The sequence below is a fragment of the Gekko japonicus genome, unplaced genomic scaffold (genome assembly GCF_001447785.1).
Source record: "Gekko japonicus isolate JY-2015 unplaced genomic scaffold, Gekko_japonicus_V1.1 scaffold936, whole genome shotgun sequence".
In the NCBI taxonomy this organism is placed as follows: Eukaryota; Metazoa; Chordata; class Lepidosauria; order Squamata; family Gekkonidae; genus Gekko; species Gekko japonicus.
Genome location: NW_015173702.1, coordinates 509,002 through 533,318, shown reverse-complemented (window position 1 = coordinate 533,318; position 24,317 = coordinate 509,002). Strand labels below are relative to the sequence as shown.

Genomic DNA, 24,317 nt, shown 5'->3' with positions numbered 1-24,317 from the left:
TTCCTTGCATTGACAAGCTAAGGCCCAGATTAAATGTGGCACCAAGCAGTAAAAAAGGACATGTAGCATTTTCAAGCCCGAAATCCATTATCTGGATGTATGCTATACTCGAATGCCAACATTGTACTCAAGGCATAACTACATGCTGTGCTTTTCCTGGGTCCATCCCTGGGTATGGTTGACAAAGTGTGGGAGTGTGATGCTTGAATTCCGTGTATATTATGACCATGATGTACCCTTAAGCCTCCCATCCCATGCCAATTTCCCAACCTGAAACAACCCGTCATGGCTCAGCCATGGCTCAGCGATAGTGAAGACGCCTCAGAAGAGGAAGGGCCTTGCGTAGCCATCCCGGGATTGACAAAAGCTGACTAGCAACAAAATGAGCTGCAAGCATGCCAGGACTCACAGCCAACAGCTGATGCAGAGCCACCCCCCCCCTTGCCCTGATTCAGCAGGTGAAACTCGTCCAGCCCTCCAGGATCACCTACAGCTTTAGAACACCACAGAAGGACACTGAGAACACAGCGAAGTGTTGCTGATAGTGCTGACTCAACACCAACTGCTTGCTGAAAATACAGATGAGTTATTGCAGGACTGTTCCTGAGTAGTGGGCTGTAGGCATAACACTTAGGTGTACAGCTATGAAGTCTCTCGAGAAAGGCTGTTGAGTGTGGATGCAACATGTAAGTTAGATGCTGAACCACCAACACTGCCATGATTAATTCCTGGAAGCTTGACCCCCAACTGAAAGACACTGCCTTGACTGATTTCTGCAACCCTGACCTTTGGACTGAATGACTCTGGACTTTGGAAACTTCCTCTAGCCATGTTAACTTTGGGCAAACCAACCAACTACTGCAACCTGATACTCAAAGCCTGCAAGTCAGTACACAACCCCAAGGAGCCACAGTTGGTCCTGTTGGGAAAAGTTACCTGTGGTATGTAGCAGGAACTCCTTTGCATATTAGGCGACACACCCCTAATGTAGCCAATCCTCCAAGAGTTTACAGTAGCCCCTGTAAGAAGAGCCTCTGTAAGCTCTTGGAGGATTGGCTACATTAGGGGTGTGTTGCCTAATATGCAAAGGAGTTCCTGCTACAAAAAGAGCCCCGTCCATCAATATACTTTCAGTGAGCAAACTGGGCTTCCCAGAACTGTTTCAATCTGGGGGAAGTTCTGTGGGAGCAAGATTTAATGGTCCTGTCTACATGCATTGATTTGAATTGGGCTCCCCCACACCAGAAACTTAGCACAGAACTTGTTTGTTGACCAGACCTGGGGAGAGAGCCAGGAAAATATAACATAGGAACTTGAATTGAAAAGGATGCCAGCTATGTGGAATCCCATGCAAATAGGGTTTTTTAAAAAAATATACCAAGCACCATATTTAAAACACGTCTAATGAGGACAAGATTTGCATTTGCTGTTTCCTGTCCCAGTGCTTCAAAACCACCAGAAATTACCCAACTCCACAATTTGATATCTGACCCTGGTGGAGCTCACATAACCAAAAACTCAATAAAGTGTATTTTTGGAGTTAAATAAGATCGTAACTAGAGAATGCTGATAACAAAATTCAGTATTAATTATGGCTGTTCTGCAGAAGGAACACTGAAGCAGTTTTGTGAAAACTGTTTTGCAATCAGCATATATAATAGATATAATTATTAATCTGGGAAGGGGGGCAAATTGCTCATACTTACTTTTATGTACAATCTTTTCCCAATTTTTACTGGTGATGCAGCAGTATTCCTGACAGCGAGACAGGGGAAGATGTAAGGTATGGTATAATATGATTATTCTCTCACACACACAAACACAGACACACAGAGAGAGAGAGACTTTTTTTTTCGCTAGGAAGAAACAAGGGGGAGATCAGTTCTGTGAGAGTCTTTCATCTCTCAAGTGTGGATGTGTTAGGAAGCCACATTTAATTGCAGGTTGCCAATGAGTGGCAACCCAAACGAACAAGGCATTTGTAAGATATTACACACGGCAGTAGATATGGATTTGTTCCCCATGATGTAGATAGATATTTTGCTTACAACCAGGGGTCATTTCGTAGAAAAAGAAGTGCAGGAGCTCATTAGCATAACTCATTAGCATGACATATTTGCATACGCCACACCCCCTGACGTCACGGGAAGTGTGTCAGAAGGCAACACACACCGCTCAGGCTCCACTGGACAGTTTTGGATTGCTAGCTATTGGGGGGGACGGGGACGTGCAGATCTGCCCTCGCAGAGGAGGGAGAGCTTGTACCTGAATAAAACTTGGTCTTAAAGGTGCCACTGGACTGTTTTGGATTGCTATGGGGGGGAACTCTGCAACTTACCTGGCAGCTTCTTGCTCTGACTGAGGGCTGCTGGGAGCAGGTGGTGGGGCTTGTTGCATGTGCCCGCCCCCTGGGCTCTTTATTGCCGGAGCTCCGCTCCTGTGCGCTCCTGCAGGAAATGACCCCTGCTTACAACAAAGATAACAAAAATATGTACTGAAGAAGTCATATGTGAAGCATGCCAAAGGAGGTTACTTGTAGAGTGATCTTTCTAGGGTTGTGTGACTGTGTAAATGTTGGCTTGAAGAATCAACTGGAGAATACTGAGGCCATGATGGATTAATGTTGTGGTCAGATCTGTGTATACATGTAGTTTTTCATCTTTTCTTGGAGAGCAGCTCCCTCAGGAAGTGTTGAAGGTGGTTTCCAGTGTGCTATACAATACACCATGGCATGGAGAAGATCTGCTTTCTAAAAAGAAGAAAAAAATCCTACCTCAAACACAAAGCTTACTTCTCTTGATAACTGCAGCTACCGAGACATTGGTCTAACAGGATGGAAATATAAAACCAAATGGGGAGTGCATAAATTAGTAATAGCACTTTTAATAACTGTAGTGCTTTCTGCTTGGTCCAGTCTCTTTTGAACTATCTGATTATAATATACGGAAGGTTTATCTCTGGCTTTGATGTAATATGCATGATATCACCTTTATTTGGTTTAGTTATTTATTTATGTTATTTATAGTCCATCCACCTTTCTTACTGGGACTCAAGGTGGATTACACAGAGTGAGTCAATGCTATCAGAGTGGGATATTCAGTAAGCAATAAAACAGGATTTGGGTTGTAGAACCAACCAGAAATCTTAGAAACAGAACTGAAGCAAAGCATAAATGTTAACATAATATATTAAATGATGCAACATTGCAGGGCTCTTTTTGTAGCAGGAACTCCCTTGCATATTAGGCGACACACCCCTAATGTAGCCAATCCTCCAAGAGCTGACAGTAGACACACCCCTAATGTAGCCAATCCGCCAAGAGCTGACAGTATCCCCTGTAAGAAGAGCTCTGTAAGCTCTTGGAGGACTGGCTACATTAGGGGTGTGTCGCCTAATATGCAAGGGAGTTCCTGCTACAAAAAGAGCCCTTCATATTAGGATCAACTTATAGCAAACTGTACACAGTAGCATAGACCACTTATACATTATCTGTAAAATGTTATATACTTACTCATCTGAGCTTTAGAATTCAAGCATTCATAAACTACCTGCTCAAATTGTACTAACCACTGATATTTTATCATGTAACTTTTCTGCAGCCAAGAAAAGGAAACTGCTATTGACACGGAAAACAGGTAGTGCATTTTGAAAGTTAGCTGAAAAAAACTTTCAGAAGTTTCTATAAATGAAGTGTTCTCTGATTGCCTTTATGACAATCAAAGACTTATTTTGGTTGTTTTCTGAACAGTACTGTGCAGGCAATAAATAAATCTTATTAGGTATTACCTTCATCAGGGTTTTATGGATGAATTTCAGTAGGTACAGCCTGAGGATGTGAACAGCTTGCTTGAGGGGGCGCATCTCCCCACATATATGGTTGACCCTTGCCAATCCTGGCTTATTGCAGCAAGCAAGAGGGAATTTCATAGGCGGGTCATGAGAGTGGTTAATGCTTTATTGATGGAGAAGGTTGTTCTGTGAGCCAGTCTGGTGTAGTGGTTAAGTGCGCGGACTCTAATCTGGGAGATCCGGGTTTGATTCCCCACTCCTTCACTTGCACCTGGCTGGATGACCTTGGGCAAGCCATAACTCTGGCACAGCTGTTCTTGAAAAAGAGCAGTTACTGTCAAGAGTTCTCTCAGCCCCACCTATCTCACAGGGTGTCTGTTGTGGGGAGGGGAAGGGAAAGGAGTTTGTAAGCCGCTCTGAGACACCTTTGGGTAGTGAAGGGCGGGGTATAAATCCAATCTCTTCTTCTTCTTCTTCTACCTTGGAGGAAGCAGAAGTGAAGCCTTAAGCATGAGAGATGGTCCTGCAGATCTGAGCGTTCAAGGACGTTAAGAGCTTTGTAAATGATAGCTGAAATCCTGAATTGAACCCAGTTACTGATCGGTAACCAATGAGATGTCTGCAGAATAAAACAACGTAAATATCTAATTTTATTGAATCATCCCTATCAGTTAAACCCCTTTAGTCATGCCATCTTTGGTATCCATAGCAATATGGTGATACAACATTAATCTAGATCTATATACAACAGTCATTGCTGAAAGGATGTCAGATGCTGTCTCCTTTCCAATGTTACTAATATTTAAAACAGAAAATGAAGGTACTATACAGCAACTCGAATATAGCTTATATGAAAGTCACATCAAAAGGGACATAATGCCAATGCATTTTTTGGCATTAGGCCAGATAATGAAACTGAAGCTCAAATACTTTGGCCACCAAATGAGAAGGGAGCACTCACTGGAGAAGACCCTGATGCTGGGAAAGATTGAAGGTCAAAGAAGACGGGGACGGCAAAGGATGAGATGGTTAGACAGTGTCATCGATGCAACGAACATGAAATTGAGCAAACTTCAGAGGACGGCGGAAGACAGGAGGGCCTGGCGTGATCTTGTCCATGGGGTTGCGAAGAGTCGGACTCAACTGTGCAACTGAACAACAACAAAGTGAACAATTGTTTCCAATGTCTACTTAAGTAATGACAAATTAGAGCCTTTTTCTCTTCAGGAAAAGAGGACCTGTGGCATATGCTTCCCAGAAACCATGGTTACTAAATGCTACTGTGGAAGAGAATATCACTTTTGAGAGCCCCTTCAATAAACAAAGGTAATATATTCAATTGCCTTGTAAACGCACTTAAATGCACTCTGTCATCAGCCTTGAAATGCACATTGCATATGGACACCAGGCTTTTATAAATACATGTTGCAACAGCTGAGTGATTATGCCAGAGGCAAATGTCTTTGAGTTGAATAATTTCTCGAAGTACTGAATAATGTTGACCAGGCATCCCTTTATTCCTAGTAGTCTTGAGCTAGATGTCAGCATGATAAATCTTCTTCACTAAGTGCCAATTTGAGAATTATGGCTCTGACATGGAAGCCACTGGGGGAAAAATATTCCATAATTGATATATCACACATGGTAGATATATCACACACCAGCCATCCAGCTCAGCCGCAGCGCCACTGACATCTCCTCCTGCCCAGCTCTTGTGGTGGCTCCAACTCCCCCATCTGCCCATGGCCTACCTGGCTGAAGCAGCCAGAAAGGCAGTAGCTCCTGGTCCTCCTCCCCTGCTTGCCTCTGTGGCAAAGAGGAGGTGCTGATGTCTTCATAAGAAGAAGAACTCTGCTAGATCAGACCAGTAGTCCATCTAGTCCAGTATCCTGTCTCACACAGTGGCCAACCAGTTACTATGGAGGGCCAACCACAGGGCATAGAGGCAGAGGAGGCCTTCTCCTGCTGTTGTTTCCTGGCACTGGTATTCAGAGTTTTACTGCCTCCAAATGTGGAGGTTCCCTTTAGTCACCATGGCTAGTAGACGCTGATAGACCTATCCTCCCCTTTTGAAGCTTTCTGTGCCTGTGGCTATCACTATGTCCTCTGGCAGTGAAGGCCACATTTTAATCACTTGTGTAAAGAAATATTTCCTTTTCTCTGTCCTGAATCTACTGCCCATCAACTTCATTGGATGCCCCCAAGTTCTTCCATTTTTTGAGAGGGAGAAAAAGTTCTCTTTGGCCCCCATCACACGGGAGGATTTGCCACGCGAGAGGGATGGATCAGGGGTGCATCAAGCGGGCGCGATTACATCGCAACATCTGGGAAATCCGTCTCTTCTGGCCGTTGATGTGGATCAAAAAGACCCCTATGAAACACTAGTACTTACCGAAAAATCCGCTGCAGGGGTGGACGTGTGATCGTCGGCACTCCTGTCTGTCCCGCAGCATGTGAGGTCCTGCCAAACTGCACATGCACACGCATGCACAGTGGGCTGGCCTCGCTCTCCGGTCCATGCCTTTCTCCTGGCATCTGATCGTGCCGAGGAGGACCTGCGTGGCGACTGGGGGGGATCTGTCATGCGACACTCAGGTCTCTAACTGCTGAACTACTGACCTTCCAGTCTGCAGTTCAGTGTCTTAACCACTTGAGCCACTGCAGATACATACATACATACATACATACATATATATATATATATATATATATTCAAATCTCTATGGCTGAGCAGTCTAGCTTGATCCTATAAAATGCTAACAATGCTAAACTTGTGAATACTGCTATACAGATCCAGGGTTGCCAGGTCCCCTCGTCACTCTGGTGGGGGGATTTGGGGGGGGGGTTCAGGGATGCCTCCAACACGATGACGTCATCTGGAAGTGACATCATCATGCCAGGGATGTCACGTGGGGGTGCTCTGGTTTAAGGGCAAAACTCTATGATAAAACCAGCTTAAAACCATAGAGTTTTGCCTTTAAACCAGATCATCCCCATGTGATGTCCCCAGTGTGATGACATCACTTCCGGGTGACATCATGTCAGGGGAGTCATGGGAGCTGTGGCTGTTTGGCAGTGGGGAGAAGCCCAGAAAACCATGGGAACCCCCGCCCCAACCTGGGGACTGGCAAGCCTAGATCTCTTGGACCTTGGCCATCTTAAAGGTTGATATCTCATAGATGCAAATGAGCTTTCTCAGTATTTCAGGATAAAACCCAGCAACAGAACCAGGAAAGGCATCTATTTTTAACCTCTGAACGCCCTCAATAGTGCATAATTAACTTTAAAAGTATTTGTTCGTTGGGAACAAGAAATTTCCCATTAGAACAATTAGTGCTTAGCAAACATACATTTTCCAGCATGTGACTTGTCCAGTTGATTAACTGTTGCTCTTAAAAGCAAGAGAAAATGTGCTTATGAAGCAGTCTCCATGTGAATTGGGAATTACTACTTCTGTTTCCACAGGTACGAAGCAGTAATTGATGCTTGCTCTCTTCAGCCTGATATTGACATTCTTCCTCATGGAGACCAAACCCAGATTGGAGAAAGGGTTAGTGACTATTTACAAGACGTTAATGCATCATGTGGTGTTCCTAAACTACTTAACAAAAGCAATTTCAAAGCAAATACACATGCAGATCATTAGTCTGAAAGCTTTACACTTAGTAAACATTATTGCAGTTTTAACTAACAACTTTTCTAACTACAGTCGATATTCTTGATATTGACTTATTCTTTATATAGGTGTACATGTATTGAATAAGTATAAGAATTTTTATTTATCTAGAACTTCCCGTTTAAAGATATTGAAGCAATATTATTTTGCTTCCCTCATCTGTTTGCTTTGTTTTTTCTCTCCTCTCTTTCTTTCCACCTCTTTCGTTCTTTTTTCCACCTCTCTCTTTCTCTCTCTCTCTTAGACAAATAAATACCATTGGCAAACAAATAAATATCATTATCAATACCTGTTTTTACCCCTTTTGCTTTTATTTTTGGTGGTTTCAAATTTGCATATTTTTCAATAAAAACATGTGTGTAATATTTGTTCATGTCTTGCGGCTCGCAAATATCTAATGTTTATTCTGTGTGGCTCGTACATTAAGCAAGTTTGGCCAACCCTGCTCTGGGTATCAGTGTCTATACTCTAGATATCAGTGCTGGAGTGGGAAGTGGGAATTATGCATGGTCAAGTCATCTGGTGACCAGACATCAATGTAGATCAGCCCCAATGTAGATCAGCCCCATAGCCAGATTTTTTTCTGGCAGAGCTCCAGGACATCGGGGGGGGGGGACCGCTAATTAAATTAAATTTAATCCTTATCCTGGGCCCAGCCACCCCCAGGTCACAAGACACCTCCCCTTGCTCTTGGGGGGGGCAGCACAAGGGGCAGAGGGAAGCCGGGCACACAGCCGCACCACAGTCTATGGTTGTTGGTTTGACTTCATTCATTTTTGTTGTCAATTCCAAAAGAGACTGTTTTGTTACTGGGTTGTTTCATGTGGTTTTCTTTCAGTATTGTTTCATTAGTTATTGGGGGGGGGGTTCAGTGGAAGATCACCACACTTTTTTGTCAGATTTCTATTTTATGGTTTTCCTTCCAAATTGGACTAAATAGTGTTTATTACAGCAGGATCGTTTCTATCCCTATCCCCCCCCCTTTTCTGGCTTCCCGCAGTGCTCCAACCTCCCTCCCATATTTTTTGTTTTCCATTTCCCTTCACCTTTCCTCTATTACTTAAACTTATTAGGTAACACTATTATCCTTATACACTTATACAAGTTCTAAACACCTTTCTATCAATAGTTGTCAAAGCTCAATAAGTTGTTCTTCACCTCCCAATATTTCTCCAAATAGTCTTTGAAGTCTTTCCTATTACAGCAGGATTTGATCTGTAACGTTTCAGAATTACTTATGTTTCTACAACTGAATTGCTTTGGCATTTCAGGGCATTAATCTTTCTGGAGGTCAGCGCCAGAGGATCAGTGTGGCAAGAGCCCTTTACCAACAGACAAATGTTGTGTTTCTGGTAAGTTGACCACATGTAAGTCCACACCCTGTCCAGACCTGATTGTCTAGGCTAGCCTGATCTTGACAAATCTCAGAAGCTAAACAGGGTCAGCCTTGGTTAGTACTTGGATGGCAGACTACCGAGGAATTCCAGGATTGCTACACAGAGGTAAAAGGTAAAGGTAAAGGTTCCCTTGCTCGAAAGCCAGTTGAATCCGACTCTAGGGTTGTGGTGCTCATCTCCGTTTCACACGGGAGGAGTGACCAAAGCCAGCCTCCAGCTTCCCCCACCCGCATCAACCATGCCGGAGAGGGCTCGGGCTCCAGCAACATTTTGTTGCAGGTTCCCTCTTGTAGGGTCTAAGAAGAGTCCATGTAACCATATACCCATACAATGACCTTGCATGTGCCTGCGACAATAGAAGAAGAAGAAGAAGAAGAGGAGGAGGAATGAATACACACACAAGAAGAAGAAGAGGAGGAGATTGGATTTATACGCCGCCCTTCACTTGGAGTCTCAGAGTAGCTTACAAACTCCTTTCCCTTCCCCTCCCCACAACAGACACCCTGTGCGGTGGGTGGGGCTGAGAGAACTCTGACACAAACTGCTCTTTTTCAAGGACAGCTGTGCCAGAGCTTGTGACTGACCCAAGGTCACATCAGCAGGTGCAAGTGGAGGAGTGGGGAATCAAACCGCATTCTCCCAGATTAGAGTCCGCGCACTTAACCACTGCACACTTAACCACTGACATCCTGGGCTGCTGAGCTTGTGTATTTGGGGCCAAAGACAGAAAATGCCTGTTTGAGGCTCTTGTGGTGTCTACATATAGATCTGCTCCTATATGTGTGTTGGTAATTTTTTCATAATACCGTTTAGCTGTTTTTGGCATTTCTGAGTGGGTTCTGAGGATAGTCATTGTAGAAAGGGAGACTGGTCCCGTGGGGTCCTAAAGTAGTCTGATTTGTTCATGACAACAACTGCTCCTCCTTTGTCAGCTTTTTAAATAATGGTCTGGATTGCTTTGAAGCTTTGAAGCTGTTAATTGCATTTCTTTTGCCATGGGTAAGCTTGTGATGCCCTGACCTGGATACTCCAGGCTAGCCCGGTCTCATCAGATCTTGGAAGCTAAGCAGGGTCAGTCCTGGTTGGCATTTGGATGGGAGGCTACCAAGGCTCCCTCTAAGCTGTGGAGTCTTGTGAGCAAAAATTCTACTTTGTCAGCTGCCGGCATTAAAGTTGTGAGCGAGCGATTGGGCTGCTGCATAAATCAGTTTGCTCTGGAGCCCCATCCTTCCTGAGCGAGGACAAAAATGTGTGAGCCGGAGGCTAAAAAGACTGTGAACTAGCTCACACTAACTCAGCTTAGAGGGAACACTGGAGGCTACCAAGGGCTATGTCAGTTTGGGCTCAGCAGCAAAAGCATTCTATGTAGAGATCTAGACTGATTTCCCACAAGCTGCTGCTCCACGCTGCCTCTTCCCTTTGCCCCGAGCGTACGTGTCAATTTCACACTATGTGCTGCGCAGTGGCATTTTGCCCTGCAGCTTCACCCGATTTTCCCTGCATCTACTCAATCCTCAAAGAACAGGATTGAATAGACGCAGAGGAAATCGGGCGAAGCTGTGGGGCAAAATGCCACTGCGCAGCACATAGTGTGAAATTGACACTAGTGTGGCAGTGCAGCCCTCAGAGGGTACATGTATTTTATTTTGTTTTACTTTATTTATAGTCTGACTTTCTCACAGGGACTCAAGATGGATTACACACAGTGAGCCAGAAAATCGACACAATGGGACACTCAGTAACCAGTGCATTAGGATTTTAGGTCTGTTCCTTCCAGGAAAAAGAAAATTAACACGGCATAAGTATTCACATGACACATTAAGTGGTACAGAAATAACATAAACAGGATCCTATTTACAATAAACTCTACACAGCGGTATAGACCATAGTCTCTAATCATTTATCCATACAAGTTTGTGAAACCATTTTGTACTGTGCAGCCTTATTACCTGTGCAGAAAAGCCCTCTTAAATAGCTCAGTTCTGTATAGTTTGTGGAAAGCAAGGAGAGTGGGCGCTTTCCTGACCTCCTCAGACAAGCCATTCCACAAGGCAGGAGGCTCAGCAGAGAAAGCACGTGTATGGGTAGTTGCCAATTTTGCCTATTTGCAGGTTGGCACCTGCAGAAGCCCCTGCTCACTTGAACAAAGTTGCCATGGCAGAACATAGGGAGAGAGGTGATTGTGCAAATAAGAGGGGCCGAAGACATAAAGGGCTTTGTCTGTAGTAGCCAATAAAGGGAGTTCAGTAAAATTGGGCAGTCCATGGAGCATCTGCAGAAAGGGAGTAATATGCATGCTCTGTCTAGCTCCCGCTAATAGCTGAGCCTTGGCATTCTGAACTAGTTGGAGTTTCCGAGTTGATTCTGAGGGGAGACCAATATATAGTGAATTACAGTTGTCTAGTCTTGAAGTAACCGTGGCATGGATCCAGGTGGCCACGTCAGCCATACCAAGGTAAGGGACCATCTTATGCACTAGGCTGAGCTGATTGAAAGCATTTTTTTGCAGCTGCATCCACTTGCTGCTTCAGTAATAAAGCTTGATCCAGTATGACCACAAGGCTTTTAACTGAGTCTGCAAGGGTCAGTTACACTCTCATCAGAAGTGGGGAGAACAATATCCTTCAGTACTTCCTCCTTTCCAACCAGCATTACCTCTTTCTTTTCAGGGTTTAGTTTCTGTTTGTTCACTTTTAGCTAGTTAAGCCATGTAGAGTCCTTTTTCCTGTAGCATTGGGTGGGTGGCGATAGGTGGTCAATGTGTTGTCTGATAGTGGGTGGGACAGATGCCAGCTGTTCAGCAGTAGATTGTGAATTGCTATGTTGTGAAGATGCTGTTCATCCACGTTCTCTTCTGAGGCTTGATGAAAGTACTCTGTCAAATGCAGGTGGTGAAAGAAGCCCTCCAAGTCACCACAGAACGGTATCATTTCCAAAAGAAAGATGATTAAATTATTGATTAAATTATTCTGCCACAATTATTCTGGTCTATACCCTCTCTGGTTTCCAGAACAATTTGCCACCAGAACTTCTTTTCACTAGTCCCTGCCTTTCCTAAGGGAGAGATTCCCAAACCCTTAGTTAGGATCTGGGACAGAATACCTTAGCAACTCACTCCAGAGATGCACACTTTTACTCTCCAATGGTAGCGTATATGGTGAGCATTTAGGCCACAGGATTTAGCCTTGGAATTCAGGTACAACACCAAAGACAATTTTAACAATCAGAGGGATCTTTATTTAGTACAGAGCTTAGCATAGACTACCAGAGATTACAAAAATAACAAAGGCTAGGGCAATTTGCCTTAACTAAACATTAATGATTCGTAGTTACCACGTCAGGTTAGCATCCAAGAGTTCAAGATTATCCATGGTGATAATCCAGGTAGCACCAAGGGATTTTGAGTAAAAATCCCATCTTGTACAAGCCATGTGCTTCAAGTCACAAAGCAACTTCATCTCTCAAGAGGCAGCATTTTCAGGTGCAATAAAACAAACTCTGACAAGAGGAGGAAGGGAGAGAACTAAGAGAGACCCACTCCCATAGTGATCAATGGAATTCTAGCCCAATCTAATCGCAATCAGCTGTGGCCATCAGCCAATCACGAGTGGACAGGGGTGTGTGGCCAATTGATGGTTGCCATAGCTGCGTGTGGGAATAGGCGAGGAGTTTGTAGGCCCTGCCTGCAGTCAGGTGACCCCAAACTCCAGCTACTTCATGGTCTACGTGACTAGTCGCATGTGGGCCAGAAAGTGGTGCCATGAGGTCTGACGTTTGGCATGAAAGTGTGAAAGAATGTGGGTTTATGGCATGGCTATTGAGGCCATACGGCCTTCACCACTTGGCTTGCAACAGGAAACAAGACACAGCATGTTATCAAAAGACATCACTAGAGAAGGCATGTGGATATAGAAAGCAGAAAGCAATTTTTTTACTCAGGTACAAGCTCTCCCTCCTCTGCAAGGACAGATCTGCACGTTCCCCCCCCCCCAATAGCTAGCAATCCGAAACAGTCCAGTGGAGCCTGAGCGGTTGGTGTTGCCTTCTGACACACTTCCAGTGATGTCAGGGGGTGTGGCATATGCAAATACGTTATGCTAATGAGCTCCTGCACCTCTTTTTCTACCAAATGACCCCTGCTCCTCACCCACCTTCAAACAACACACACACACACAGCTGTGGCAACTGAAGACACTTTGTTGGCGAGCTTTGGGGGGGGGGGAAGGGCCAAGAGAACCAGAATCCACCTTTGTGTAACCTCATGGGAAATGGATGTTCCACTCCTGAGGCACAGTCCAAATGGGGAAGGGGGCTAAAAGGGTCAGCAGGCTGTATACAGTTGTTGGCTTTCAAAGGCAGGCTTGGTCTGCAGCCAGGACACAATGGGGCTGGGGGGAAAGTAGTCTGAGCCAGGGCACTGCTAAAACAGCGACACATCCATCTGCAACAAGGGCCAAGAGTGCCTTGGCGGGTGCATAGAGGTTTGCCGGGGGTCAACAGGGAGTCCATTCCAGGGCCCATGGGCATGACCTCTGCTGCAATCAGCCACTCCAAAGGCTGGCACCATCCAAAATGCCCTCACCTGTCTGGCGTACATGTCCAAACCAATAGTAAAAGATGGGTCTACCATGGCAGCTGCTCCACAGGTGTCTGCTTCTGCAAGGGAACGAGTACAAGAACTGTGTGGTTACCCACTTTACGGGCTCTTTTTGTAGCAGGAACTCCTTTGCATATTAGGCCACACACCCCTAATGTAGCCAATCCTCCAAGAGCTTACAGAGCTCTTCTTACAGGAGCTACTGTAAGCTCTTGGAGGATTGGCTACATTAGGGGTGTGTCGCTTAATATGCAAGTGAGTACCTGCTACAAAAAGAGCCCTGGGCCACTCTGTCCAAGGGGGACCTTGGCAAAAAACTGAGTTGTCAGTCCAGTGCACAGCGGAGAGCTCAAGCCCCTTCTCCTGACAGCTCTCCCGGGCCAGAGCCCATGCACCAAACCCCCTTGTGTACAGGGGCCATGGTTGCAGGGGTCCCTGGCTCCTATTGTCCCCACTGGTGGGCTTGGGTGTGGGAGGTGGCGTTTCCAGAGTGGCAACATGCCATGGATGAAGGGAAGCAGGAAGGAGGTGAGGGAAACAGGCCCCTGCTTACCTGTTAGTGTGCAGGCACCCCTTTATGTCCTACCTCTGGAGATGGGGTATCTGTTAGGGTTCAGAGCTGGAAGGGATCAGTTGTGGAGGGAGGACTTTGCTCTCACCAGGTGCGCAGCCAGTTGTGCTAAGTGCCCTCTCTGTGCTTTTCCCACTACCAAGTTGCCTCAGCATTCGCTCTAAGTCCATACAATGGGGAGCTGTCAGACAGGGTGTCCGTTGTGGGGAGAGGAAAGGGGTTGTAAGCCACTCTGAGACTCCTTCGGGTAGTGAAGGACAGGGTATAAAACCAACTCTTCTTCTCCTTCAGGTAGTGAGGGACAGGGTATAACACCAACTCTTGAAAGCCAGCAGTGGTGTAGTGGTTAAGTGCGCAGACTGTAATCTGGGAGAACCGGGTTTGATTCCCCACTCCTCCACTTGTACCTGGCTGGATGACCTTGGGCAAGCCGTAGTTCTGATAAGAGCTGTTCTTGAAAAAGAGCAGTTTCTGTCAAGAGCTCTCTCAGCCCCACCGACTTCACAGGGTGTCTGTTGTGGGGAGGGGAAGGGAAAGGAGTTTGTAAGCTACTCTGAGACACCTTTGGGTAGTGAAGGTCAGGGTATGAATCCAATCTCTTCTTCTTCTCTTCTTCTTCTCTCTTCACCTCAGTTTTCTATAATGAGCAATCATATCAAATCTGGCCTCAAGGTGATTTTAAGCCATGGAGGGAGAAAGGTCGGTTAATCACATCCCAGGTGAATTTTAGGACAAGATCCAAGTAAATATGTAGAATTTCTTCTGTAGCATTTAATATAAGTATATCATAGCAGAATATGGTGGTAGATTGTATTTAAATATGTGTATTTTTTTAAAAAAAATGCATGAACACATGAAGCTATCTCATACTTAACCCATTCATTTATCAAAGTTGCCAACATCTACTCAAAGTAGCAGTGGTTCTCCAGGACCTCAGGCAGAGGTCTTTCACAACATCTACTACCAGGTTCTTTCAAATGGAGATGTCAGGGATTGAACTGGGGACCTTCAGAATGCAAAGCAAATACTCTACCACTGAACCACAGCCCCTTCTTTTTCCTTTATAAATAGATCAATGCTAATAAGGGTAAATAAGGAAAATAATTCTTAATAGCAAATGTTTCATTTCTTGATGACTTACTGCTGCCTATGATATCCTGAAAATGGTATGTTTCCATTAAATTATGCAAAAAATATAATCTCAAAACAAATATATGTATTGGACAACTACTTTCCCTTTGATTAGGATGACCCATTTTCTGCATTGGATATCCACCTGAGTGACCATCTCATGCAAGAAGGAATCCTGAACATGCTAAGAAACGACAAGAAGACTATTGTTTTGGTCACCCACAAGCTACAGTATCTGCCACATGCTGACTGGGTAATTTACCTGCTTTTATTTTAGTAAAGAAACAGAGAGGCAGCTTGTTAATGTTCACATCATGCTTTATGAGTATCTGTGTGTCCACACGATTCAATAAAATATAACTTATTTTAAATCATACTGATTTCACCAGGAGGAAAGTTGCATTGAAATGCTGAAGTTGCATTGAAATCAATAAGACTAAGGCGATATCAATCCTATCTGCCCGCAGTGCTGTCTTTAACATCGTGTCACATTTATTTTTGTGACTTTGTACTGCCGTATGTTTTGGTAACCACATCACAGGCACTAGTGTAGTCTCAGCATGTTTCATGCTTTACTCATTAAGCCTAAGTAAAAGAATATACCCAGGTTTAAAGAACAAAATAGGCAAGTTTCTTCCAGGCGGGAGCCTGGAATCCTCCCAAGATTATAGTTGATCTCCAGAGCACAGTTACCTTGAAGGAAATAGCAGCTTTGTGTCAAGCTCGGGCCTCGCTTGCTAAATATTTCCTGTTCCTTACACTCATGTTCTGTTGCACTAGGGGTTATTGTCCCACATTTCAATATTCCATTGGTTGTGTTATGGATTCACATGTATTCTTATACAGTTCCTATGCAGCACGCAACCTTGCTCTTCTTCATTGCTGTTTATCATCTCCACTGGGAACTGGGGAGGGGGGGTGGATGTGTATGGCCATCTGCTTTGCTTGGTTAGTGCCAACTTGTAGCAGTTCTCTTGCAGGGGCCTCCCGAGTGTGTTGAGAACACCTTGGGATATATATGATCTCATCATTCTGTGTGACTTTGTAGTCTGGGGAGCTTCTAGATAATGTAACCGTTTGCTTGCAGGTGTTAGGGGCAGTTGCACGGACAGGGGCAGACGGTTAGCGGACCAAATAGGAGCAATGATTGGTCACTTGGCATATGTGGAATTTCTTACTCTCAGTATATTGGTGGAACTGGCGTTTGGGACCCAGTTCCAACACAGAAGCTGTCTATGCTTGGAACCTCTCTACCTCTTAATAAACAAATCTTGCTGCTACAAGAGTGTTTGTGAGAGTGATTGCATCCAGGGCTTGACATTTCGGAGAGTAGACTATATGGCACGTGGAGGGAAGACTCTTTTCCTCCCCAAATGCTGCCTTTGCCAGGCGCCACCTTATAAATTTCTCAATTTCCCAATGCAGAGTGGGCAACCTTAATGTCACCATCAAATATAAATAACAATTGATGCAACTAATGATTCAGTTTAGTCTGACACATAAACTCTCAGTTTTCTGCTCAGCTATTAGAAAAGGAAAATAATATTTTAGGGCTGCCATCACACACACTAAATAATCCACTTTCAATGCACTTTCCAACTGGATTTTGCCAGTTCACACAGTAAAATCCAGTTGAAAAATGCACTGAAAATGGATTGAAAGTGGATTATTTAGTGTGTGTGACCACAACCTAGCATTGTTTGTTTTTACTTGATCACAGAGGTTGCTTTTAGCTTCCCGCAAAAAATTCAGTAAGCAAGTAGGACTTTTTTTGAGCAACAAAGTAGTATACAAATATTTTGAATACATTAAATCCTATAAAGCAGTTTGAAAGTTTACTTTCATAGCTAATTGATAGTAGCCACCTGTGGATAGCAAGCTATAGATTTTTAAGATGAATTACATAGGTACAGGTTTTTCTTGATTACTTTTTATAATCAGCACACCTTATACAATAACTTATCCAAAAACTGCCTTGACAGCAAAGTATTAGATTTATGCTTTTGTTGCCAAGTGTGTATATTGTTAATTTTTTCCATTTACCACCAAGCCATGGGAATAAATTACTTACAAAGAGGGTGAATTGTATTCTTTCAGTTGTCTACCACATTTCTGTGTAACCCATTTAGCTGGAACATGTTACTACCTATATAGTATATATTTACCAAGTTTTACCTTCCTAGCTCATTTGAAAGTGCTGTTAAAATAAAAATGACCTTCGGTCATTACCAACACACATATAAGAACTGGATGGAACTGAACTATTTAAATAAAAGAACAGACTTTTTTGATGATTTTATAATTTAAAATATTCCAGATTATTGCAATGAAGGATGGTACCATTCAAAGAGAAGGCACGCTCAAGGATATTCAGAAATCAGAATCTGAACTCTTTGAACATTGGAAAACACTAATGAATCGACAGGACCAAGAACTGGAGAAGGCCTGTTTTGTTCTTCTTTCCTAGCACCTTAAAATAGTGATCCCTTATATAATATGTCAATTTCAGTTTAGAAATACGAAGAAGTACTATTTAATTAATATAGTAAGAAAAAATATTTTATCCAGCCATGTAGAATTTAAATCTACTTTCCAAAAAGAAATGTTTTTGCACAAAAATTATTGGTTTCATTCAGCAACTCCACCTAGCAGATGGTGAAGCTTTCTGTAGAAGGGGCTCTCTACATCAATGGAAAGTTCTTTACGCCATCAGTTGAACAGAGTTGTTGATACAACCAGATGAAAGTAAATAATTCATAATAAGAGTTTATTCCAAAATGGGGGGGAATGAAACAACGGTGGGACGTTTTCAAAGTTGCATGAACACAAGGAAAAACACATTTACATTGGGTAGTGTAAGTGGAATACCCTCGGTATAATCGATTTTGATACCATGTCAATAAATGACACAAATTAAAAGATGGACCAGAATCTTGCCTGTCTGGCCTTTAATCAGCCAGTCATTAGTTGTAAATGTTTCCAGTTGGTCTTAATAATAAAAAAAATCAATGGCATTTATGTTTAGGTATTGCAAATCTAATCATTTAAGGGCCAATATACACAAAATGATAACCCTGCTATTAACTCAATTTTATTATTTATTTATTTATTTTATTACATTTATACCCGGCCCTCCCCGCGAACGGGCTGAGGGCGGCTAAGGATTGGGGATGGCCATAATACCAAGTAAGATGTGTATTCTCAGCCTATTCTCCTCCATGTGAGAATTCCCCAGCTTTTTAAATGATAGTTAGGTTTTATGTCTGATTATCCCTTTAGACATAAATAATACAAACCCATATACTGCTACTGATCCCTTAACCCTCAGGGGTGGCTATGCTAACATTATTTTTGTACCAGTCTCCAGTGATGGATCTTATATCTTAAGAGTCATGTATATGTTTATCTAGCACACTAATAATTCATGACCATTAAATGCAGTTAGGTCACTTAGAAAGCAATCCTAGTCAGGTCTATTAAATGAGGTTTACTCTTACGTCTTCAAATTGCACTGTTCATCTGTAATAACAAATTGATCCAGGAGCAGAGTTTTTTTTTAATCAGCCATTTATTTTCCTTGCTTTTAGGAAACCATAACTGAACGAAAAACAGTATTAGATATGAAGACTCTCCAAAGGACAGCGCATTCTCGAGAAACACTGCTCAAAGATGATGATGAAGATGAAGGTGAACTGATACTTACAAAAAGGGCTATTCTGAATAAATTGAGAGTTTCAGAACACCAACATTTTAACACTCTTAGAACAAAAAGTATGGCATAACAGCAATGGAGCATGATTACAAAGTTATTCTTGTTTTGGCTGGCCTTTAAATTGTGTGTCTGGTTTGTTTTTCTGATAGCATGCATGTTTTGTTTGCAGAATGTTGGCTTCATTTCTATCATGTCCTTCTGGTGGAGAGCTCAGAATGAAGTGTATAGAGTCAGGGGTCATTTAGTAGAAAAAGAGGTGCAGGAGCTCACTGGACTGTTTTGGATTGCTAGCTATGGGGGGGCGGACGGACATGCAGATCTGTCCTTGCAGAGGAGGGAGAGCTTGTACCTGAATAAAACCTGGTCTTAAAGGTGCCACTGGACTGTTTTGGACCGGGGGCCGAGGGGGCCTCTGCAGCTTACCTGGCTGCTTCTCGCTCTGACTGAGGGCTGCTGGGAGCAGGGGGTGGGGCTTGTTGCATGTGCCCGCCCCCTGGGCTCTTTACTGCCGGAGCTCCACTCCTGTGCGCTCCTGCAGGAAATGACCCCTGTATAGAGTTCTATGGTGGTTCTTCTATCCAGCCACCATTCAGGCTCACATCTATTTTGCTTTAGAGACAGAAGTACATCAGGGTTTTCTATTTTATTGTCTGAAAGAAATATATTTATATATGTATATATATGCGAATGCAGCCTGAAGTTAGTTTGGCTTAAGGACATGTTTTCCAGCATCCCTATGAATTATTTAGTAACCGAATAGAAGAATTTTGGGGGCATTTCTATTGAAACAGTGTAATTAGGGAAAACTTAGCTGGACCTAGTATCACTCTGACCTAGACAGACCAGGCTGGCCTGATGTCATCAGATCCTGAGAGCTAAGCAGGGAAAAATAATTTCTAGTTAAAAAGGTAAAGGTTCCCTTGCTCGAAAGCCAGTCGAATCCGACTCTAGGGTTGCGGTGCTCATCTCCGTTTCAAAGCCGAAGAGCCAGCGCTGTCCGAAGACGTTTCCGTGGTCATGTAGCCGGCATGACTAAACACCAAGGCTCACGGAACGCTGTTACCTTCCCACCGAAGCAGTACCTATTTATCTTCTTGCAATTTCTTGCTTTCGAACTGCTAGGTTGGCAGGAGCTGGAGCTAGAGAAGGGAGCTCACTCCGTCATGGGGCACCCCGGGTCTCGAACTGCTGAACTACCGACCTTCCACAGCCTGCGGTTCAGGGTCTTAACCACTAGCGTCACCGCAGCTCCTAATTTCTAGTTAAATTAGTACAAAAATTAGTACAAAAATTAGTACAAAAATTAGTACAAGTATTATACCGGGCTTAAACCCAAGGATCTCTCCCTTCAGCTAAACCTTCAGCTTTTAGCAGTTCCCAAGAATAAACCCAGCCTGACCATTGAATTTCAAGCAATTCTTTTTTGTCACTCGGAGAACAATTTTAAAATATTTGGGTAAAAGATCTAAACGAAATTCATCCTAGTTTGGGTGCAAAATGACTTCCCTTCCATGATTTAATTTTTTTATCCATATACTGCAAAGTGCATGCCAGCTAGATAAGTAACCCAAACAAATTAGTTGATGTATAGTACTTCTCAAATACTTTGGCCACCAAATGGGAAGGGAGCACTCACGGGAGAAGACCCTGATGCTGGGAAAGATTGAAGGGAAAAGAAGAAGGGGACGGCAAAGGAGGAGATGGTTAGGCCGTGCTATCGATGCAACGAACATGAAATTGAGCCAACTTCAGAGGACAGCGGAAGACAGGAGGGCCTGGCGGGAGCTGGTCCATGGGGTCGCGAAGAGTCGGACTCGACTGTGCGACTGAACAACAACAACAAATAGTACTTCTGGTTTTCACAATTGTTGTTGTTGTTCAGTCGCACAGTCGAGTCCGACTCTTCGCGACCCCATGGACCAGCTCCCGCCAGGCCCTCCTGTCTTCCGCTGTCCTCTGAAGTTGGCTCAATTTCATGTTCGTTGCGTCGATGACACAATTACCAGAAGACATTAAACCCAACTCTCTGTATACTTGTGCGTGTGTATAAAGTGCCATCAAGTCACAGCTGATTTATGGTGACTGTATAGAGTCTTCAAGGAAAGAGACATTCAGAGGCGGTTTGCCATTGCCTGGCTCTGTGTAGCAATCCTGGACTTCCTTGACGGTCTCCCTTCCAAGTACCAATCAGGGTCGACCCTGCTTAGCTTCTGAGATCTGATGAGATCAGGCTAGCCTGGCCTGTCCGATTCAGGGCTGTTTCAACTAGGCTTGCCAAGTCCCCCCAGGGGGCGGGGAAACCCCCGCCCCAGAGGCCTGTTCCCCGCCGCCGGTGGATCAGGCCCTGGGGAGAACCCCACCCCGGTGTGCGCGTCACCAGGAAGTTATGTTATGATGCCGGGCATGTTGGGGGCGGGGTCACGGCCATCTGAGGGAAAACTCTATGTTTTTCCCTCGGATGGTCTTGGCCCTGCCCCCAGCGTGCCCGGCATCATAACGTCACTTCCTGGTGATGTGCGTGCGGCGCGTGCGCGCTCCAGGTGCGGACCGGGAGTCCCCCGATAAGTCTATTTTTCCACTTGGCAACCCTAGTTTCAACTAGCATATCTTTATGTATGTAACCAGTATGGATTAGTTGCTAAAGTGTTGGATTCGGGTATGGGTACCAGTTTTAAGTCTCTATTCGGCCATGATGTTCAATGATTGACTTTAAGCAAGGCAATATTACTCCACTTAATATAAAACACAACATTGGTTTGAGGATAAAATGAGACAGATGAATGTGAATCATGTTTACCCCTTAGAAAACAGGTGGCATGCAAATATTATATACTGAAGTAGCTGGATGAGTTATAGGCAAGCTGATGGTATCTTTTGCTCTCTAGAAGAAGCTTAACAGGAAGTCTTTGTTTCAGCCAAACTAATTTTATCTGCACCTTAGAAGCCATAATTGAACTTGCATGCTCATGTAGGTATTTATTTCATAGTGAAAGACTATTCAAGTTATGCATAGGTCACTTTTCTTTGGGACTGCAAAGATTGGATTACTCTGTGCATCTATAAATTATAGCTTCCTGAGAAAATTCTGAACCTCTGTTAAATAATTAAACACTGTTTTAACATGAGGGACTGTGAATTAATCATGAGTGGCTAGTCTGCAGGTCTTGTACTATTTTGCTTAGAAAAGAAAAATCTGAACAGAATTTATAATAAGAATTCTTGAGCCACCAAATTGGTAAATGTGGATTATAAACGTTTTTGGACATAAAACTGTAGACGTTGGATCCATTGGATTTACTGGGACATTTCCAAGCAGATATCTTAAAAGTTATTTTCTTTGGATTGGTACCAGGATTCCTTATGACAGGGTCCATTCAGTCAATATTAACACAAACTTGAGAACTTCTACATATAACAGATAAAACAATAATAGCACTACATAAAGACAGAGGTCATTTCGGGGGGGATCGTGGTGGATCGCAGTTCCCCCGGGTGAGGTACGGGGTGCGGGCCACATGACAAAGCCCCACCCCCTGCTTCCGGCCGCTCCGCTTCCGGCCATCATTCAGCAAGGAGGAGGCAGGAGAAGAGGGAGGGTAAGTTGCTTCCTCCGTACCTCTCCTCACCCCTGCCTGCCTGGGGCCAGGGAGGGCCTTCGCAGGGCTTTCTTGCACTCCCGCCAGCCTTGCAGGTCCACCGCCGGGCCCTTCATGGGGCTCGGCAGTGGAGCTGCAAGGCCGGTGGCGGCAGCTGGGACCGTTGGGGGCGATGTGTGTTGCCTTCTGACACACTTCCGGTGATGTCAGGGGGTGTGGCATATGCTAATGAGTGATGCTAATGAGTTCCCCTAGCTCTTTTTCTACGAAACGACCCCTGCATAAAGATATGGAAAAGGAAACTGAGAATTTTTACACAACAAATGTTACAGCTTTTTCTGTTAATTTACAGATGAAACACCAGAAACCGATGATGAAGAAGACAACCTGTCTTCTCTCCTTCACCAGAGAGCAAAGATGCCTTGGCAAGCATGTGGGAAGTACCTTAGCACTGCAGGATTCCTCCTACTGCCTTTGCTGGTCCTTTCACAGCTCCTGAAACACACAGTTATGGTATCCATTGACTTTTGGCTAGCACAATGGACATCTGATGCCATTTCCACGAAAGTGGGAAAGAATCTGAATTGCTCTGTTTGTGAGGTATGTAATACGGTAAACTGGGGTGCATGGGGAGGCCAAAATGACCACTGAAAATGGACTCATCTCCTGACCCGCCCCCATCCTCAAATGGAGGGAGGGGAGAAGATCATGCGGAAGGATATGGTTTTGGTGCTTACCCAGTAAGGAATTCTAGGAGACAGACTCTTTCGATGAAGCAGAAGATTTTATTGGATATACAGCTTGCAAGCAGGGTGCCCAGCTCAGAGAACTGAACACCCCAAATGGAGTTAATCAGCAGATATATATACTATCCCGGAGAGGTATAGAAAATAACAAACGCCCTGTCTCGGCCCCCTTCCTGGTGACCAAAACGTACAGTCTTCCAATCCCATTCGCCTAGAGGAGGTGCCGTAACGCCTCTGTTGAGAGTTCTGCTCTTTCTCTGTGGAAACCCCTCCCTCCAGAGGGTCTGCTGAGATAGCATATCTTGTGGTCTAAAAGGTTACCCCACCCCAGCCAACAGTCAACTCTTCTGCTGTCTCTTATAGCAAGCCAGCCTGCTCAAGCATTTAGGTTCAGATACTATATTTTTATAGGTAGTTAAGCACCTCTGGATTTATAAGATTCATGACCAGAAGTCCCTATTCTTGTTTGTGCAAGCCTACTGTCTGGTTTCATAATAAGCATTAATTGATTTCAAGCAATATTTTTTTCTACTACAGTTTAAAGCAAGGTATTTAAGATTTTCTTTATCAGAAGTCCCTTTATTTATTTCATTTCTCACAATGCTGGGCCACCAGTCCTGCCCACCCACCTCGTGCAGCACACCCACCTTAAATGTTGTTAGGGCTACCTGTACCAACTTGCCTTGGGCAGAGTGAGGTGTGCTGGCTCCTGCCCACCTTGTGCAAAGTGACGGCCACTAGTAGGTGCTCTTCCAGCGTGCAGGGCCAACTTTATCCTGCAGCCTTAAACGCCAGTGCACCCTGATTCAAAACCTTGACTTGGAAAGGAAATTTCTCTCAATTCCAGTCTCAAGTGACAAAATAATATATTTCTCTTAGGAAAGATATGCCACAAAATGTTCATACCTGCCAGGCTAAAGGGTGCAGAAAATTGGTGGTTGAAAATAATCACAGTAGAAATTATTGCTGTGTTGTTGTTGTTTCTTTTGAATTGTAACATTCCAGCTTCTTTGAAACGTTTATTTATACCAACTGGAATTGAGGCTTCCTTAGGCAATTCTTTTCTCACATATAGGCTCTTGTATCTCATTCTCAAATATCT

The 24,317-nt window shown here is 44.0% G+C and overlaps 1 protein-coding gene across 1 annotated transcript in view; it reads left to right on the top strand.

Moving 5' to 3' along the window:
* The window catches only part of ABCC8 (ATP binding cassette subfamily C member 8), a gene marked incomplete at its 5' end in the record, with an annotated part of 118,395 nt that overhangs the window by 63,767 nt on the left and 30,311 nt on the right, over window positions 1–24,317 (top strand). The window contains 9 exons of the mRNA XM_015423247.1: window positions 1,748–1,783; window positions 3,600–3,635; window positions 5,017–5,115; window positions 7,255–7,339; window positions 8,737–8,817; window positions 15,277–15,414; window positions 17,479–17,604; window positions 18,749–18,848; window positions 22,822–23,069. Of these exons, the coding sequence (XP_015278733.1) occupies window positions 1,748–1,783; window positions 3,600–3,635; window positions 5,017–5,115; window positions 7,255–7,339; window positions 8,737–8,817; window positions 15,277–15,414; window positions 17,479–17,604; window positions 18,749–18,848; window positions 22,822–23,069 (949 nt within the window). The remainder of the gene's footprint in view (window positions 1–1,747; window positions 1,784–3,599; window positions 3,636–5,016; window positions 5,116–7,254; window positions 7,340–8,736; window positions 8,818–15,276; window positions 15,415–17,478; window positions 17,605–18,748; window positions 18,849–22,821; window positions 23,070–24,317) is intronic.